General features: G+C 54.5%; 1 protein-coding gene across 5 annotated transcripts; it reads left to right on the forward strand.

Moving 5' to 3' along the window:
• The first annotated feature begins 119 nt into the window (after window positions 1-119).
• LRIF1 (ligand dependent nuclear receptor interacting factor 1) lies at window positions 120-15,792 on the forward strand. Of its 5 annotated transcripts, none has more exons than XM_051808730.1 (5): window positions 120-372; window positions 8,561-8,624; window positions 10,610-12,056; window positions 13,032-13,310; window positions 14,487-15,792. In XM_051808730.1, the coding sequence occupies exons 3-5, from the start codon at window positions 10,623-10,625 to the stop codon at window positions 14,940-14,942; spliced, it is 2,169 nt and encodes a 722-aa protein (XP_051664690.1). In that variant the 5' UTR covers window positions 120-372; window positions 8,561-8,624; window positions 10,610-10,622; the 3' UTR covers window positions 14,943-15,792. The 5 variants fall into 5 exon arrangements, with proteins under 5 accessions (XP_051664690.1, XP_051664691.1, XP_051664689.1 ...); XM_051808731.1 differs by lacking the exon at window positions 120-372 and adding an exon at window positions 4,528-4,578; XM_051808733.1 differs by lacking the exon at window positions 120-372 and adding an exon at window positions 9,895-10,066.
• Window positions 15,793-17,835: the final 2,043 nt, after the last annotated feature.

Raw genomic sequence — 17,835 nt, forward strand, 5'->3', positions numbered from 1 at the left:
GCTGATTGGGTGACACCGCCGGCCTAGCTCCGCCTTCTAGAGGTTCCGCTTTGAATGCGAGCGCTGTCATTGGGTGAGAGCCGCAGGCGGGAAGGCGAGCCACGCCCCCTGAACAAAAGCAGCGCGGGGGGTGTGGCTTCGCGCAGTGAGGGGAAAGCGGGCGCGGGGTCGGGACCCCCCAAGAGCTCCGCGACCTCCCGGGATCGCCCGGGCCCCGAACCGCGTTAAAGCTCCGCGGGCAGCGAGCAGCGCCCCGGCGGGAGCGGCCCTTGCGTAACCCGCCCGTCCCGGCCCCTCCTCCCCTGGCCGGTGCTGTGTAACCGGTCCTGCGGTGCGAGGAACCCGCGCCGCGCCCCTCCCAGAGGGAAGGAGGTAAATGCGGGCCCTGGGAGCTGTGGGGTCGAGGCCGCTCCCCTCGCCCCTTCCCCGCCCTCCTGAGGGCCCCGGGGTGTGTCGTGTCCCCCCTTCCCCGAGCGGAGACCCCCGGCCGGAGCCCGGACCCGCCCAGCCGAGCCCCACGGGGGTGGTTTTGGGGGCTCTTTACCTGCTGTGACACCAAACCGGCATTTTCTTGCATCTCTGGCACCGTTTTTACCCTCCTGAACTGTTGAACCGGAGGAATAACCCGGGTCGGACCCGCCTCGGGGGTGGCCGTCGAGATTCCGTGATTTTCCAGGGGAGGTTTGGGAGGAGCCGCCGGGCTCGGAGCGAACACGAGGGGACACTTGGGCTCCTCCGGCGGCTTCCCGGTGGCTCCCGGTCCCGACAGGGCTTGGGGTCTGCTCCCCAACCTCTGCCCTGAGTCGAGCTCAGCCCTCCTGCCCCTGCTCCCAGCTCAGCTGGAGCTTCCCAGGGGGTGAAATGTGGGAATCGAGGAATGGGTGGAGTTATCCCATCCAGCTCTGCTCTGGAGCCAGGCTGGGAGAGCTGGGAATGTTCCCCTGGAGAAGAGAAGGCTCCAGGAACACCTTGGAGCTCCTGGCAGGGCCTAAAGGGGCTCCAGGAGAGCTGGAGAGGGACTGGGGACAAGGGATGGAGGGACAGGACACAGGGAATGGCTTCCCACTACCAGAGGGCAGAGATGGATGGGATATTGGGAAGGAATTCCTGGCTGGGAGGGTGGTGAGGGGCTGGGATGGAATTCCCAGGGGATGCCCCATCCCTGGAAGTGCCCAAGGCCAGGCTGGAGCAGCCTGGGATAGTGGGAGATGTCCCTGCCCAGAGCAGAGTGGGATTGGATGAGATTTGAGGTCCCTTCCCATCCAAACCAATCTGGGAAATCCAGAAACTGGGATGATTCCCACTGAAATCCTCTGCCAGAAGGAGTCCTGTGTCAGGTCTCTGAGGAGCTCAGGGCTCCTGCAGAGCTCCTGGAGATCATCTTCTCTCCTTCTCGGAGTGTTGGGGCCAGAGCAGAGCTTTGAACCTGCTCCTGCTTTTTCTCCTTCTCCCAACCCTTCTCCTCCAAACTTCTCCAAAAGCAAGAGATTTGTGGTCAAAAGAGATGAAGGTTTTTTTTGAGCCCCTTTTCTGACTGGAATTGTTCTTTACAGGGGTTGAGTGTCCTGAAATTCCTCATTTGTTCAGGGTTCTGCTCAGAGTGTTGGGGCCAGAGCAGAGCTTTGAACCTGTTCCTGCTTTTTCTTCTTGTCCAGACTCGTCCAAACTCCTCAAAACTCCTTGTCCGAACTCCTCAAAACTCCTCAAAACTTGTCCAAAACCTTCAAAACTTTTCCAAGCTCATCCAAGCTCATCCAAACTCCTCAAAACTCCTCGTCTAAACTCCTCAAAACTCCTCAAAACTCATCCAAACTCCTCAAAACTTGTCCAAACTCCCCCAAACTTGTCCAAACTTGCCTTGCCTTCCTTTCCCTTTTCCTGGAAGGCACAATTCCAATCCACTGCCTGTTCCCTGGGGAAGATCTGCTGCTCTGGATGCTCCTGGATCCCATGTATCTCCTTGGCTGATTCCTCCCTGCTCCAGGAGGGATTTGCTGTTTCCTATCCGTGGTGCTGACCCAGGGTAGGGGGCCAGGAATGTCAGGATAATGGCCTGGTATGGGATTGGAGCCCCCAGCTTGGATTTTCAGTCCCCAGTTTGGGGTTTTAGTCCCCAGCTTGGGGTTTGTTGTCCCCAGTTTGGGGTTTTTAGTCCCCAGTTTGGGGTTTTTAGTCCCCAGTTTGGGGTTTTTAGTCCCCAGTTTGGGGTTTTTAGTCCCCAGTTTGGGGTTTTTAGTCCCCAGTTTAGGTTTGCAGTCCCCAGTTTGGTTTTGTTGTTCCCAGTTTGGGTCTGTTGTTCCCAGTTTGGGGTTTTAGTCCCCAGTTTTAAGGCCCAGACTTTCCCTTCAAAAGCCCTGAAGGGGTTGGGCTTTAGTTCCCTGGATCTCTCCTTGGAGGGCTTCGTGTCCCTGGATCTTCAGTGAGTCCTGGGAGTGCCTGGGACAGCAGGATCATGGAATTCCAGACTGGTTTGGGTGGGAAGGGACCTTAAAGCTCATCCAGTCCCACCTTTCCATGGGCAGGGACACCTCCCACTATTCCAGGCTGCTCCAAGTTCATCCAACCTGGCCTTGGACACTCCCAGGGATGGGGCAGCCTCTGGGAAATCCATCCCAGCCCTTCCCCACCCTCCCAGCCAAGAATTCCTTCCCTTTGTGTCCCTTTTGTGTCCCTTTTGTGTCCCTTTTGTGTCCCTTTTGTGTCCCTTTCGTGTCCCTTTCGTGTCCCTTTCGTGTCCCTTTCGTGTCCCTTTCGTGTCCCATTCGTGTCCCATTCGTGTCCCTTTTGTGTCCCTTTTGTGTCTCTTTTGTGTCCCGTTTGTGTCCCTTTCTTGTCCCATTTGTGTCTCATTTAATATAATTTTTTTTGTAAAATCATCTGAATTTTTATATCTAAAGAATTGTGCTAAATCTAAACCCTGTCCCAGACTCCAGGAGCACAGAAATCTGTATCCTAACATTTTCCACGACATCGTGCTGCTGAGTGACACATCCCTTAAAAAAATGAGCTGTTTAAAATGTTAATCATTATTTTACTTTATTTATGATTAAAAATTATAATTGTATTTTATTGATATATAAAGGATAATTATAAAATTATTGCAATTATTATTACGCCCTAACCCGGTATCCCAGGCTGTCATTCCCGGTATTCCAGGTGTCATTCCCAGCAGTGCCACTGGAGGAGCCGTTTCCCCTCACGGCCCCAGAAGGCACGGGGTGGGCCAGGCCGGTACCCCCGGTATTCCCGCTATCCCAGGTGTCATTCTCGGTACCCCAGGTGTCATTCCCGCTATCCCAGGTGTCATTCCCGCTGTCCCCGGTGTCATTCCCGTTATCCCAGGGTGTCATTCCCGCTACCCCAGGTGTCATTCCTGCTATCCCAGGTGTCATTCCCACTATCCCAGGGTGTCATTCCCACTATCCCAGGTGTCATTCTCGGTACCCCAGGTGTCATTCCCGCTGTCCCAGGTGTCATTCCCGCTATCCCAGGGTGTCATTCCCCCTATCCCAGGTGTCATTCCCGCTGTCCCAGGTGTCATTCCCGCTGTCCTAGGTGTCATTCCCGCTATCCCAGGTGTCATTCCCGTTATCCTAGAGTGTCATTCCCGCTATCCCCGGTGTCATTCCCGCTGTCCCAGGTGTCATTCCCGCTATCCCCGGTGTCATTCCCGCTGTCCTAGAGTGTCATTCCCGCTATTCCAGGGTGTCATTCCCGCTATCCCCGGTGTCATTCCCGCTGTCCCAGGTGTCATTCCCGCTATCCCAGGTGTCATTCCCGCTATCCCCGGTGTCATTCCCGCTGTCCCCGGTGTCATTCCCGCTATCCCAGGTGTCATTCTCGGTACCCCAGGTGTCATTCCCGCTGTCCCCGGTGTCATTCCCGTTATCCCAGGCTGTCATTCCCGTTATCCCAGGCTGTCATTCCCGCTGTCCCTGGTGTCATTCCCGTTATCCCAGGGTGTCATTCCCGCTATCCCAGGGTGTCATTTCCGCTATCCCAGGTGTCATTCCCGCTATCCCAGGTGTCATTCCCGCTATCCCAGGCTGTCATTCCCGCTGTCCCCGGTGTCATTCCCGCTGCCCCGGTGTCATTCCCGCTATCCCAGGGTGTCATTCCCGCTGTCCCCGGTGTCATTCCCGTTATCCCAGGCTGTCATTCCCGCTGTCCCAGGGTGTCATTCCCGCTGTCCCAGGTGTCATTCCCGCTATCCCAGGTGTCATTCCCGCTGTCCCCGGTGTCATTCCCGTTATCCCAGGCTGTCATTCCCGCTCTCCCCGGTGTCATTCCCGCTGTCCCAGGTGTCATTCCCGCTATCCCCGGTGTCATTCCCGCTATCCCAGGTGTCATTCCCGCTGTCCCAGGTGTCATTCCCGCTGTCCCCGGTGTCATTCCCGCTGTCCCAGGTGTCATTCCCGCTATCCCCAGTGTCATTCCCGCTATCCCCGCTGTCATTCCCCTCAGCGCCGCTGGGGGAGCCCTTTCCCCTCCCGGCCCCGGAAGGCGCGGGGCGGGCCGGGCCGGCGGAAGCGGCGCGGGCGGGGCCATGTCCGGGAGCGCCGAGCGGCGGCCGCAGTTGTGAGTGCCGGGAATGGGAAAGGGAGCGGGACCCGACCCCACAGGGACTGGGATTGGGAACGGGACACCCCCGCAGGGACGGGACCGGGACACGACCCCACAGGGACCGGGATTGGGAACGGGACCGGGACAGGACCCCACAGGGACCGGGATTGGGCACCGGAACGGGACACCCTGCAGGGACCCCGGGGAGAGCCGGGCTGGGGGCGTCGTCCTGCCCGTCCCTGCCTGGACTTTGCCTGATCGTCCCATCTCATCCCTTCCTTTCCCGTCCCTTCTCTTCTATCCTCATCTATTGTCATCCCTTCTCATCCCTCTCTTTCCTTTTCCCTTCCCTTCCCTTCCCTTCCCTTCCCTTCCCTTCCCTTCCCTTCCCTTCCCTTCCCTTCCCTTCCCTTCCCTTCCCTTCCCTTCCCTTCCCTTCTTTTCCCTCTCTTTCACTTTCCTTTACCCTCCCCGGCCCTGTCCCGGTGCCCCCCGACCGTTCCCGAGGCCATTCCCGGGGCCGTTCCCGGTTCGGGTCCATTGTTCCTGTTGTTCGTTCGTGACCCCTCGAGGGGCCGGGGGGTGGGATGTGCTGGAGCCACCGGGAAACCGGGAATGAGGATGTAAGAGATGCGAGAGAGAGGGATTGAGCCTTCCACACTTTACAGCCATGGAATCCTTGAGGCTGGAAAAGCCCTCTGGGACCATCGAGTCCAACCACCCCCAGCCCTGCCAAGGCCACCCCTGCCCATGTCCCCAAGGGCCACATCCACAGGTTTTGAGGACACCTCCAGGGATGGGGGCTCCAACCCCCCCGGGCAGCCCCTTCCCGTGCTTTACAGCCCTTTCCAGGCAGGAATTTCCCCAATATCCAACCTGACCCTCCCTGGCTCAGCCTGAGGCCGTTCCCTCTCCTCCTGTCCCTTGTTCCCTGGGAGCAGAGCCCGACCCCCCCCAGCTCCCCCCTCCTGTCAGGGAATTCCAGAGGGAGAAGGTCCCCCCTGATCCTCCTTTTCCCAGGATGAGCCCCCCCAGCTCCCTCAGGGCTTCTCCAGCCCCTTCCCAGCTCCCTTCCCATCCCTGGACTCTCCAGGGATCCCTTTGGCACCAGCTGCTCGTTCCCATATCCCACATCCCAATCCTGGGTTATCCCAACCTCCCAGTGCCAAGGGCATTCCCAGCTCCAGGCCCACATTCCCAGCTCCAGGCCCACATTCCCAGCACTCCAGGCCCACATTCCCAGCACTCCAGGCCCACATTCCCAGCGCTCCAGGCCCACATTCCCAGCTCCAGGCCCACATTCCCAGTGCTCCAGGCCCACATTCCCAGTGCTCCAGGCCCACATTCCCAGCTCCAGGCCCACATTCCCAGCTCCAGGCCCACATTCCCAGCTCCAGGCCCACATTCCCAGCTCCAGGCCCACATTCCCAGCTCCAGGCCACATTCCCAGCTCCAGCAGGGCCAGCTCAGGGGGGTTGGTGGCTCGGCCCTGCTTTGGCTCCCGATGGGTTTCCCTGTCCCTGGAATTCTCCAGGAGGTGTTTGGGGTGAGTTTGGGGCTGCCCTGGGATGGCCTTGGATTCTCCCGAGGGTTTTGTGGCTGGAGCAGGATCTGCCCATGGATTGAGCCCAGGGAGCCTTTCCTGGCACATCCTGGAATTCTCTGCTCCCAGGGAAGATCCCACAGAGCTGGAGGAGTCTCCAGACATGACTATTGTTGAACACAAAGTGCTTTTTGTGCCATTGCTGGAAGCTTCTGGATTAGGAGAAAACCTCAGGGCATTGGGGAATTCTGGTCAGGATTCTTGTGGATTCAACATCCACATCCCGATGTCCTTTGGAGAATAATAATAATAACAATAAATTATTTTTATTAAGTAGGAATATCAACAATTATTAGTAATTATAACAGTAATTATAGTGTGGCCATAATAATTATGGCCGGTCTCCGCAGATGAAGATTTGGGAAAGGTGAGACACAGTGTGTGCTGAACTGAGCCCTCCCTTTAATCCTGAGGTTCATCTGGGGGGCTGAGCGAGCTGGGACGGTGGCAGTGAGGTTTGTTTAGTGACCTTCTCTGAGATGGATGGCCTTACAGGGCTGGTGAGCTCCATCTGCCCCGGGAGAGCTCCCTGACCAGGAATCAAACCCGGGCCGTGGCGGTGAGAGCACCACATCCTGACCACCAGGGGCCCCCAGTAATTACAGTGATTATACATAAAATAACCACAATAATAATGATAGTATTATTAGTGATAATTATTAATAAATTTCAAGTAGTTTTATTAATTATTAATTAATAATTATTTTATTACAATATTCAACCAATATGTGGAATGGATACAGCTATATAAAATAAATATATAAATAAATAGAATATAAGTATATAGTTACATTATTATTATTGTTGTTGTTGTTGTTATTATTATTATTATTATTATTACTACTAGTACAATATTCAGCCAATCCATGGATTGGATACACTTTTATAAAATAATTAGATACAAACTCCAATCCACTAATTCCACTTTGTCCCTGGGGGTGCTTTTCCAATTTACAATAAATGTTATTTTGCCTCTTCCTGGATCCAACTGGTCCCAGTCAAATAAACCCTGGTGGTTCCTCTGGAGTGGCTCAAATTCCTGATAATTTATTCCCATCCATGGAAGGCGAAAGTTGGGTCTGAACCAACATCTGGCAGGGAGAGAAGGGGTCTGTTTTTCCAGGAGGGATCATTTGTTCTGGCGACTCTGCAGGAAAATTGCAATTTGTGCCAGGTTGTCTCTTTAATCTGATTTATTTTTGGTGACACAGCTGGGATCTCTCTGGGATTTCACATCCTGGTGGGTTGGATTTGGTGATTGAATTTATTCAGGGTAAATCAATGGTTCTTATTTCCTGGAAATATCCCAAAATATGTTTGTTAATGAACCACGAGGGACAGAAAATGGAAGTTTAAATGCTCGGTATTTTGTGTTTCATGCTGCTTTACTGAGAGGGATGAACAACAGGAGGAGTTTAGGCAATAAAATGGGTGAAAACAGGAATTCTGTGGAGCTGAGGGAGGGGAAGGAGGATGAAGAGGAGAAAGAAAACTCCAGGAACGATGAGAAACATCCTCAAGGACAACTTGGCATAAAACAGAATTCCTGTTATTATTTTTGTCTTAGGAAAAGGAATTAACTTGATCTTAAACCCAGTGGATCCAATCTGATAATCCCCCTAAAAAGGGGATCTAAGTGGAATTTTTTTCACTCTGCTGAAGGGATTCTTAAAGATCCATTAATTCAGATTAAGGGATTCTTAAAGATCCATCAATTCCGATTGACAGTGGCCTGAAAACTGGAGTAAAATAACTTTTAACTCTCCTCTTCATCACTCAAAAAGTGGGTGAAAATGGTGAAAATGCCTTATTTTTGTTGTGGTAACCTGAAACCTGGTGATTTCTTTGTGTTTCCCGGGAAAGCCTTTCTGGTGTGAGGTTGTTACAACGAAACATTTTCCATTTAAACGCCCCAAAAATGTTGGGAATGGTCCTTCCCTTCCTCTTCTGGAGAGGTTCGAGTGGGAATTCCACTCCTCAGGATCTCAGGGAACATTTCCCTCCCCTTCTCTCTTGTGTTTTGGGTTTTTTTGTGGTTCTCCAGTGCCCGAGGTCCGAGCACCAACCCTGTGATTTCCCAGACAGTTGCCGTTCTGGGCTTTCTCCCTCTTTTCCACGGACACACAAAAGCTCAGAGTTTCCTTCTGCAGTGCTGGGGCTCATCAACCCCCCCCAAAACTCCCCAGTCCCTCTTTGTGGCGTGGTCAGTCCCAGTTTTTGGAGCCCGTTGGAGGTGAAGTGGCTCCGGGCGGGACCGTGGGGAGCGCTGGGATCCCGCTGAAGATCCTGCCCTGGAAATGCTGCTCTGCTCTTCCCTCCCTGCTTTCCTCACTGCCCCCTCTGATCTCCCCCTCCCTCCTGCCCACAGTTAGAGGTGTCCCCTTGCTTTGACAGGTGGAGGAAGGAGGTTTTCCTGCCCCTTGGTGCCCCTTTGCAGCCCTAGGTAGTTGGGGTGGAGGTAAGTGCCTCTTTGCTCTCTACCAGACCAGCAGGTTCCCTGGGACTCTGCTGGAAAATCCCTCTGGGATTATCAGGGTGTTGATCCTCACTGATGGAGGGGGAGTCGAGGCTGTGGATCGTGGGGTTGGGAAGGAATTCCTGGGAGATCCAGAGCACAGGACACAAAGTGCTGCCCAGGAGCTGCTGATCTTGCTGACATTCATTGTCAGCCGTGCTGGGAGGTTCCAAGTGCTCCCAAAATCCCCTTTTTCTGCTTTCCTTGTGTTCAGCCACACTGGGATTTCTGCCTGCTCTGTGTCTGAGCCAAACTCCTGCTGTCAGTGCTGCTCCTTCTCATCTCTCACTTCTGAGTCCAGAACATCCAGCTCCATTTTCTTCTCCCAGCTTCCCCCAGAACCACGGGATCTGCTGCCCCTTCTTTAAGTTTTTGGGGGGTGAAAGACAGATCCGATCCTTCATGGAAGAGTCTCCTTTCTCACACACTGTGCCCCAGAAATGAGGCTCTGGACCAAAATATTGGGTGTGGGGGTTAATTCCAAGGTCACAGGGAGGGAGGGTCTGGTTGGATAGGAGTGGGGGGTGTTTGGTCATCCCACGGGACCCCCGGGCTGCAGCAGGAGCTGTCCAGCCTTGGGATGAACATCCCTGACACTTGGTGGGAAAAGGCAAAGCCTTGGCTGACTCCTGGAGCAGATCCAGCAGTGGGACATGGGATGAAGACCTCCCAGGCACTGTTCCAAGCCCAAAGGACAGGGAAAAAGCCATTCCAGAGCTCCCTGCCAGGGAGGCAGAAACAGCCCTGGTGTCACCCGGGTGGGGCCGGGACTGATCCCAAATCCGTGTTCTCCGGGAGTTCATTGGTGTGAGAACTCTGTGGGGTGGAGCTGATGCCCTTGGTGACTCCAGGTGGGGTTGGCAGCTCTGCCCTTTAATCCTTCTGGATCTATCAGGACCAGGAAACCAGCTCCCAGTGCTTTGGTCCCTTCTCTCCCGACAAGGGCGGCTCTGTTGGCTCGCAGTGCTCTGGGCGTGGGATTGTCCTCCCGAGAGTCCAGGAGCTCCTGAGGGAGGTCCTGCATTCAGGAAAACCCCCTTGGGGTGGGAAAGGTTCTCTGTCTTGCCATGGACTCCAAAATCCTGGCATTTGAAGCAGTCCCACCTTGACCCGTGTTCTGACAAGACTCTCTTGGTTTGAGTCCCTTCACCTGCATAAAATCTCTGTTTCCTCTCCCGGTGTCCCTGGTGCTATTTCCATGTCTTTCTCCTAGTTTTTGAAGCCTTTTCCTTCCCAGACTGAGCCTCCTGTCCTCAAAAATGTTCAAAACCTGGTGGCATTTGAAGGTTTTCCATCTCTTTGAGGATGAACCACCTTTGATTTCTGTGTCTCAAGGATGAGCAACATGGGCGCGGGAGTTGGTCACCTCCACCCTGTCCCACAAAGTAAATGTGTCCTGCTTCTGAATTCCTGGGTTTTTTGTGTGTGCCTGAAGTAATTTCTGCTTCCATCTTGCCATGCAACTAATCTGCCTTGTGGTTTCCTGGAGCTTTCCTGCAATTTCAGTTCCCAGCACCGCGAGGGGATATGAACAGTAACAGGGAGACAGGAGAGGAGGCGATGTTTTCGTGTTCAGAGTAATTCCTTGTGAGGGGAAGAGGAGGATAACGTGAGGTGTTTCCTTGGGCCTTTTCAGATATTTTTAAGCTGAAAAAGATGCCATTTCTGGCTGCTGGGGGGGCAGGAGTTGGGCAGTGTCTCCAGCCAGTCTGTGGTGGTGGGAGATGCAAACCCGGAATGTTCCGTGGGCAGGGCAGGAGGAAGCTCCTGAAGCTCCTGAGGCTCCTGAAACTCCCAAAGCTCAGCTCTGTCTGGTTCCTGGGGTGGCCCTGGGGGTGCGGGTCCCTGCTGCTGCTGAGTTGAAGTGTCTGTGCTGTGTTCACTCACCCTGCCTCTCATTTCTCTCTCTCTCCCCTCTCTTTGTCAAGCATCGCAGGCTGCATGTACCGAGTCCTTCAGACCACGGGACCAGATGGAAAAAACCTCCTGAAATTACTCCCCATTTCCAAACCTTCGGGAAGCTTTGTGCCACTAGTTCAGGCTCCAGCCATGCCAAATAGCCCTGCAGGGAACATCTCCACCCCTGTCCATCTTACCTTTAAGACCCAGCTCGGCAGTTCCGCTGCACCTTCATCCGTTAAGATCTTCCAGTCTCCTAATCCCGGGAAGATCATTCTTACGAGGATGTTAGACAAGCAGGAGGGTGTCAGGGCAGATTCTGAGAAGGAGGGCTTGGTTCCCGGTGCCAGTGTGCAGGGCAGGGGCTCTGTGCAGGACATGGCCGTGCCCGGCTCCTCGCCCCAGAGCGGCACAGCCTACATGGTGGTCAACACAAACCCTCTCCCAGCACAGAACCCCGGCAAGCCCCCGGTGCTGCCCTCCGGCCACCACCTGCAGATCCCGGCTGACGCCGAGGTGAAGTCTGTCCCGGCGTCCCTGCTGCCCCCGGCCATCCAGCAGAAAATCCTGGCGGCCGCAGCCACCTCTGCGTCCGACGGCTCCAAGATGCCGACGGTGATTTACGTGTCCCCGGTGAACACCGTGAGGACCCCCCAGGCCCTCTCCAAGCGGATGCAGGCCTTGTGCCCCCGGAGCAGCCCCGAGGCTCCCAGAGCCCTGCTGTTGGCAGCAGCCCCAGAGGGGGCTGGTGCTGGCCCGGCCGAGGGGCCGCGGCGCCGCCAGGCCCCCATGAAGTGGATCGTGCAGGAGGCCACTCCGCTCACCCAGTGCCTCATCCCCGTGAAATCCTCCAACAACGTGGCTTCCAAGATCCTGAAAACCCTGTCGGATGCCAGGAACCTGGGAATGAGCTCTGCCAATGTCCTGCCCCTCTGCCCCAGCGGGCCCGGGGCCAGCCAGGCCAAGCTGACGCCGCTGAAGGACAACGCCCTGGTCATGTACAACGGGAAGGTCTATCTGCTGGCCAAGAGGGGCTCTGACATCCTGGCAGCCCAGGCTGAGAGACAAACCCCCTCCTCTCCTGAGCCCTCACTCAGAAAGGAGACGCCCCAGCGCGTGGACTCCTCTGCTGTCAACCAGATCACCAGCCAAGTGGTCAACCTGGTGCTGTCCAAGAGCAGAGGGCTGCTGCTGGCCCAGACGGACCCAAACCCACGGGCAGACCCCCAACATTCCTCCCCAAACGACTCCAGAGCCGCCCCCGTGGCCCCGGTGCCAGCCGGTGCTGCCCAGCAGGATCCTGGGGCCATCCAGGGCCATCCCTGCCCTGCTCCACCCATGGGAGACACCCCGGGCCCGGCTGGGGGGGCACAGGGGCACCATGGCAGGGACAGGAGTCACCCCTTGCCCAGGGCAGCGGGGGCTGTGTCACCCCAGGGGGAGCAGGAACGGGCTCACAGTGCAGACCGGCCCAAGGTAATTTAATTAATTACCAATTAAACACCCCCCCCCCCCCCCAGTCTCTGGGGGGGTTTGAAGTGACAAAATGGCCCTTGAGGATTTCTGTCCCCAGGGATCCCGACCTGGAGTTGGTTCTGGTCCATAAATGGTCTTTGTTTTCCCCACTGAGTTGAACTGTGCAAGTGAGAAATGCAGGAAGGAGAGGAAGGGGCCCAGCAAAGATGGGTTTTATCCCCTCCTGGGATAAATTGTTGGGATCTGGAGCTCCAGGGAGGCTGGTGGTGACTGGAGCTCTCCAAGGTGGATCCACACCCGTTCCCAGCACAGCTTTGGGTTGCAGGTGGGATGTGAGGTGGAGAAGGAGAAGTTTGCAGCTTCCCAGGAGGAAAACGAGCTGGAAGAGCAGAGTCTGTGCTCCTGGCAGGGCACAGGCAGGTCCAGGCTCTTTCCTCCCATGGACCCACCTCCTTTTTGGCTTGTTCCTCACCTGAGAAATGGTGAAATCCAGTTTATTTCTGCATTTCCTTTCACCTCAGGGAGGAACAGCTGAGCAAAGGTGCTGCTTTCAGCTTCTACATTTGCCAGGCCCTGGGTTGTAAAGAGCAGAGGCACTACCTGCTCCTCCCTCCTCCTCCTCTGGCACTTGGAAGGTGTAGAACAAGGAATTCTCTTGTTGCTCCTCTGATTTCTGTGCTTGCTGGTTGGACTGGATGCCTTCTGGATGTTCCATGATGGATTTTCCTTGTTTTGGGAGGGGGTTAAAATGGGGGTTTAAGTAATTAATGAGTGTTAGACCTGTGATAATGAGTATAATTTACCAAAATGATTCTCTGTGCTAAATGAGGCTCTTGGAGGGGGGCAGACAAAGCCAATGTTCTCCTCTCCTTCCATCACCTCTTTTCCCATATTTCTGTATTTTATCTATTTTTATGGAGAGAAGGAGAGAGCGAGAGAGGGACTGATGGTTCTCTCACTGCTTCTGTGTTTCAGATCCAGGGGGAACACATGGATTCCCTGGGAGAGCTGGAAACACAACCCCCAAAGCAGCCCCACTGGAAGCAGTACTTGGAATTAAGGAAAAAATTTGGGCTCACCAAGGAGGAGAGAGTTTACCTGAGGAGAATCCCACTGATCCAGGACTCCTGGGAGAATCCAGAGGAAAGAGGCTGTTCCAGTGCCAGCCTGGAAAGGAGAAGTAATTCCTGCAGCTCATCCTCCCTGGATGTGGAAATAGGGAACTGCCTGCAGGAATATGTTCCAGAGGAAAAGGTACCTGGGAATCTTTTCAGGGCTAAAAACCCTTGGGAAGGCGTTGCCAGGGCAAGGCTGGGGGTTGTTGGGAGCCTCCCACCCCTGGATTCACCAGGAATCATTGGGACAGTGTTTCCTAGGACTTGTTTGGGGTTTCTGAGCACCACCTGAGGATCTTTGTGCTCATTTTTGGGCTCCACTGAGGGAATTTGGGCAACAAATGGTTTGGGGGAGTTTGGCCTCACTGGTGGTGGCTGGACAGTGCCAGGGATGGTCCTGGTGGGAATTGGGGCCTCTGTGTCCTGGTTTGTGTTTAACCTTGTGTTTGTCCAGCAGTGTAGGGGGGACAAGCAGAGGGATGGAAGGATAATTTTGTGATTAACATAGTTTATAATTAATTAAAAATTGTATCAGTTGAGTTTGAGATCAGCCAAGTGCCATTATCTCAAGGCTGTGGGTTTATTAGAACTAAATTAGAACTAATTTATTAAATTAAATTCACTCATGGACCTGCCCAGCCTTCAGAGCTACAAATCCTTATAAACTTTGTCCTTTGTCACTGGGAGAACTTGGCTGGATGTTCCTGGAAGGGGCAACTTCCCTCCTAATGCATGGGAAGGGTTTTGTCCATCCAGAGTTCAGCCAGTGTCCTGCATTTCTTTTTGTGGGACCCTGCCTGACCCAACCAAAGCTTCTCTCAGGTTGTGCTCATTCTGTGCTAAAATCGAGCAGATTTAAAGTTGCTCTTAAGATTAAACCCATCCCTGGGAGTGTCCAAGGCCACTTGGAGCAACCTGGGATAGTGGGAGGTGTCCCTGCCCATGGCAGGGGGTGGAACTGGATGGGCTTTAAGGTGTCTCCCAACCCAGCCCATTCCATAATTCTGTGATTTAAATAATGGGATGTCTGAAAGGAATTTCCCCTGGTCATGGACATCTCCTGGGGTCGAGCTTTTTGGAAATTTAAACATGGAGAATTCTGGTACGTTTGGAATTTTCCCATCAGATCGGGAAGTTTTTGTCAAAGAACTTGAGCAGCCGCAGGGGATGAAGGGCAGGCCCAGCCTAGGTGGGTGTGCAGTGCCCTTCCCCTTCCAGGAGGGAATTGAGTGGTCTGGAATTTTCAACTGGGAATCTTTGCCAGAAAAGCACGGAGACAGAAACGTGTCCCTTTTCTCTGTTCCCGCCCGTGCAGATCATCGCGGATCCGGAGGAGGATCTGACCAGGAAAAGGAAAATCAGATCCTCCCCCCTGTCGGACAGCGGGAAGAGGAGGAGAAACTCCTCCAGATCCTCCACAAGCCCGAGTTCAGAAACCACCAATGCACTTCCAAGGAGCGTTTCACCCCCTCCAGCCTCCCCGGAGCCGAGCATTCCCACGGGATCCTCCGGAGCTTCCCAAGGGAGGGCCTCGGAGCCAGGGACACCCCCGGCGGGCAGCGCCGGCACGGACTCGGAGATCCCAGAGCTGGTGGCTCCCGGAGGGGCTCCCTCCCTTCTGGAAGGTTCCTTCCGGGACGACGCTTTCCCGGCGGCTCCCCCGGACCTGGACGAGACAATCCGGGACGAGAAGATCAAGCGGCTGAAGCAGCTCCTGCGGGAGAGGGAGGCGGCGCTGGAGGAGATGAGGAGGGAGATGCAGCAGAGCTGAGACCCCCCCGGGCCCCCTTTCCAGGGAGAAACCCCCAGTGGAATAAGCAGCCTCATGAATTCGAGGCTGTGGGTGTGTTTGGAATTCCGTGTGGAATGCCGGGAATGGGAGACTTGGAGCGTCTGATCCCGCCCTGGGACATGGCCCGGCGTGGGCAGCGGAGTTTCCATCAGCACAGGGCCAGGTTTGGGGCTGGCAAAGGAATTGTGCAATCCCAGGGCCTGGTGCAGGCTGGGAAGCCCCTGGGAAGCTGTGGATGTGCTTTGGGTTGTTCTCCTCAAATGCATGAGAACTTTTTTGGTGAATCCCTGGGAACTTTTTGTGAACCCTTAAGAACTTTTTCAGTGAATCCTTGGGAACTCATTTTGTGAATCCCTGAGAACAATTGTCAGGCAGAAGGCTGTGAGCGCTCCGTGGGTTACTGGATGTATTTAAGGGATGTGGGAATGGGACTGTCAGGCAGTGACAGTGCAGATATTTATACAAACCCTGGAGAAGGAGCCCTGGCTCTCCCTGTGGTTCCTGTGAGCCTTTATAAGGCCTTGGCCAGCTGTGCAATGTGGGGCTTTGCCCAGTTGGGAGGGTGGGCTGTGGGTTTTTTAACCAGAACTCTCTCAGTAATGATTTCTTCAGCCCCAGGTGGTGTCTGTAACATCCCTGGTGGTGTCTCTGGATTTGTTGTTCCTGGACGTGGCTTGTGCCACCCCCAGCTGATGGTCCCTTGGTTGGTGTGTGGGGTGGGATGACTTTGGACCCCCACCCTCTGTTGTCCGTGTCTTTAGCTCCTGCAGCTCCTCCTGCAGCTCCTCCCTCTCTCTGACAACAATTAAGAACTTTTTATTTTTTCCCAGCAGAATTTGTCCCTGTTTTTTTTTTCCCTTTGTCCATTTCTGGTTTATGTTGAACACCAACCCCTGCTGGTTCCTCTCCCTGCCAGGTCGTTGGTCACCGGGTTTGTGTTTTGTTCTCGTTCTTGTTTTCTGCGTTTTAATCCAATTCTCACCCACAGGGTGTTGGTGGAGGGTGTTGCTGTGGAGGTGGGTCCTGGAGAGCTCTGCCAGCCCCATCTTCCCTGATTTTTGTGAGTCTTGACAGTGGGAAAAACTCCAGTGGATTTAGAGGGGGAAGGAAAAGGAAGTCCCTGCTCTGAAGAATCCCAGGTTTGGGTTGGAAGGGACCTTGAAGATCATTTCAAGGTGGGCAAGGACACCTTGCACTGGACCAGACTGAGGTCCAGCCTGGCCTTGGACACTTCCAGGAATGGGAGAGCTTGGATAGAAAAGCAGGCACGGAGTGGAGGGTGAGGGAGGAAGGTGAGTGATGGAAACAAACCCTTGGAGTTGAGGTTGAGCTGCTCTGTGAGGGAGAAGTGGTGGGGCCAGCAGGTCAGGGCATCCACGGGGTCATCGTGTGTGCAGAGAGAGTTTTGGGGCAGAAATCCCATAGTTGGGCACAGGAAAGCAGATTAATTAAACACTTAATGAAGGGCTGGAGAGAGAAGGATGTGGCTGAATTGGACAGTCAAGGGTTGAGGGAGGGACCAGCGGTTGGACTCTGATCCCAACCCGGGATATTCCATAGTTCTGTGGCCACCGCAGGTGTGGGACCCACAGTGGTAAATGTGCAAAGCAAAGGGGACAATTCCACGGGATTTGGGGGAAAATGTGGGGTTTTGAGCAGCCAGTGAGGACAATTCCTGTCTGCTGTTCCCGGGACAGGTGGGAGAGGCCCAGGTTTGGCCAAGGCTGTCAGAAATGAGTCAGCAGTTCTGTGGGAAAGGTGGGAATGCTCCCTCTGTGGTTGACTTTGGCCCATCCCAGGCTGCCTCCACACTCCCCTCCCATGGGATGGGGGGAAGGACAAACCCATGGAGCTGGGGCTTGAGCCAAAGGCACTTTGGAAAAGCCAAATCAGGAATTGGATCCCTGTGCTGTCAGCGGGCAGAGGATTGGCCACTTCCAGGCTCTCCATGTGTGTGATGTTAAATTGGGAAGAGGAATCCTGGGACCGAAAATGTTGCTGCCTCCTCCTGCTGCCATCGGGCTTTTATTGCTGAGCAGGACCTCGGATGGCCTGGAAAATCCCTGGGATCAGGCTGGGAAAACGGTCCTGGCTGTGTCCATCTCAGCTTCGTGTCCATCCCCAACTTCTGGTCCAGTCCCAACTTGTCCATCCCTGACTTCTTGTTCTTTCCCAGCTTCTTGTGCATTCCCAACTTCTGGTCCATTCCCAGCTTCTCGTCCATCCCCAGATTCTTGTTCATCCCCAACTTATTGTTCTTTCCCAACTTCTTGTTCATTCCCAACTTTTTGTTTATCCCCAACTTCTCATCCATTCCCAGCTCGTCCACCCACCTTCTGGTCCATCCCGAGTCCTGGTCTGTCCCCAGCCCGCTCTGGGGTCACACAGTGGGAGGAGGAGGAATCCTTGATGTCCCATGGCTGCTCCAAACATGGGGATGTCACTCCCACATCCCAGACACAGTTTTTGGGATGCTGGAAGGACACCGACTCCATCCCACAGGATGTGAAGAGGTGGGAACAGCCTCGTGAAGAGGAAGGAGGTGGAAGCAGCCTCATGTCTGGTGCCTTCTGACAAACGTCTTCCCCCTGTTTTCCAAGGTCTCCAAAGAAATTTAATGAAGCGAAGATCTCCTTCCCTCTCCTTTCCCTGGAGGATTCCAGCACTGACATTCCACAACATCTGCCTCCCAGAAGCTCTTCTGCCCAACTTGAGGGGTCCATTGGCCCGAGTTTTCCCTAAAATGCTGAAAACTGGGAGAAGAATCCCCCCTGCGAGGTTGGGATGGAACGTGGCCAGTAGGATTTGGTGGAAAAAAAGTGAATGGGCTGTTTCCAATCCGATCCTGGAAAACTGGTGCAGATCAGAAGGA

The sequence above is a fragment of the Manacus candei genome, unplaced genomic scaffold, assembly GCF_025592945.1.
Source record: "Manacus candei isolate 608988 ecotype Guabito, Panama unplaced genomic scaffold, ASM2559294v1 h1tg000073l, whole genome shotgun sequence".
Classification (NCBI taxonomy): Eukaryota; Metazoa; Chordata; class Aves; order Passeriformes; family Pipridae; genus Manacus; species Manacus candei.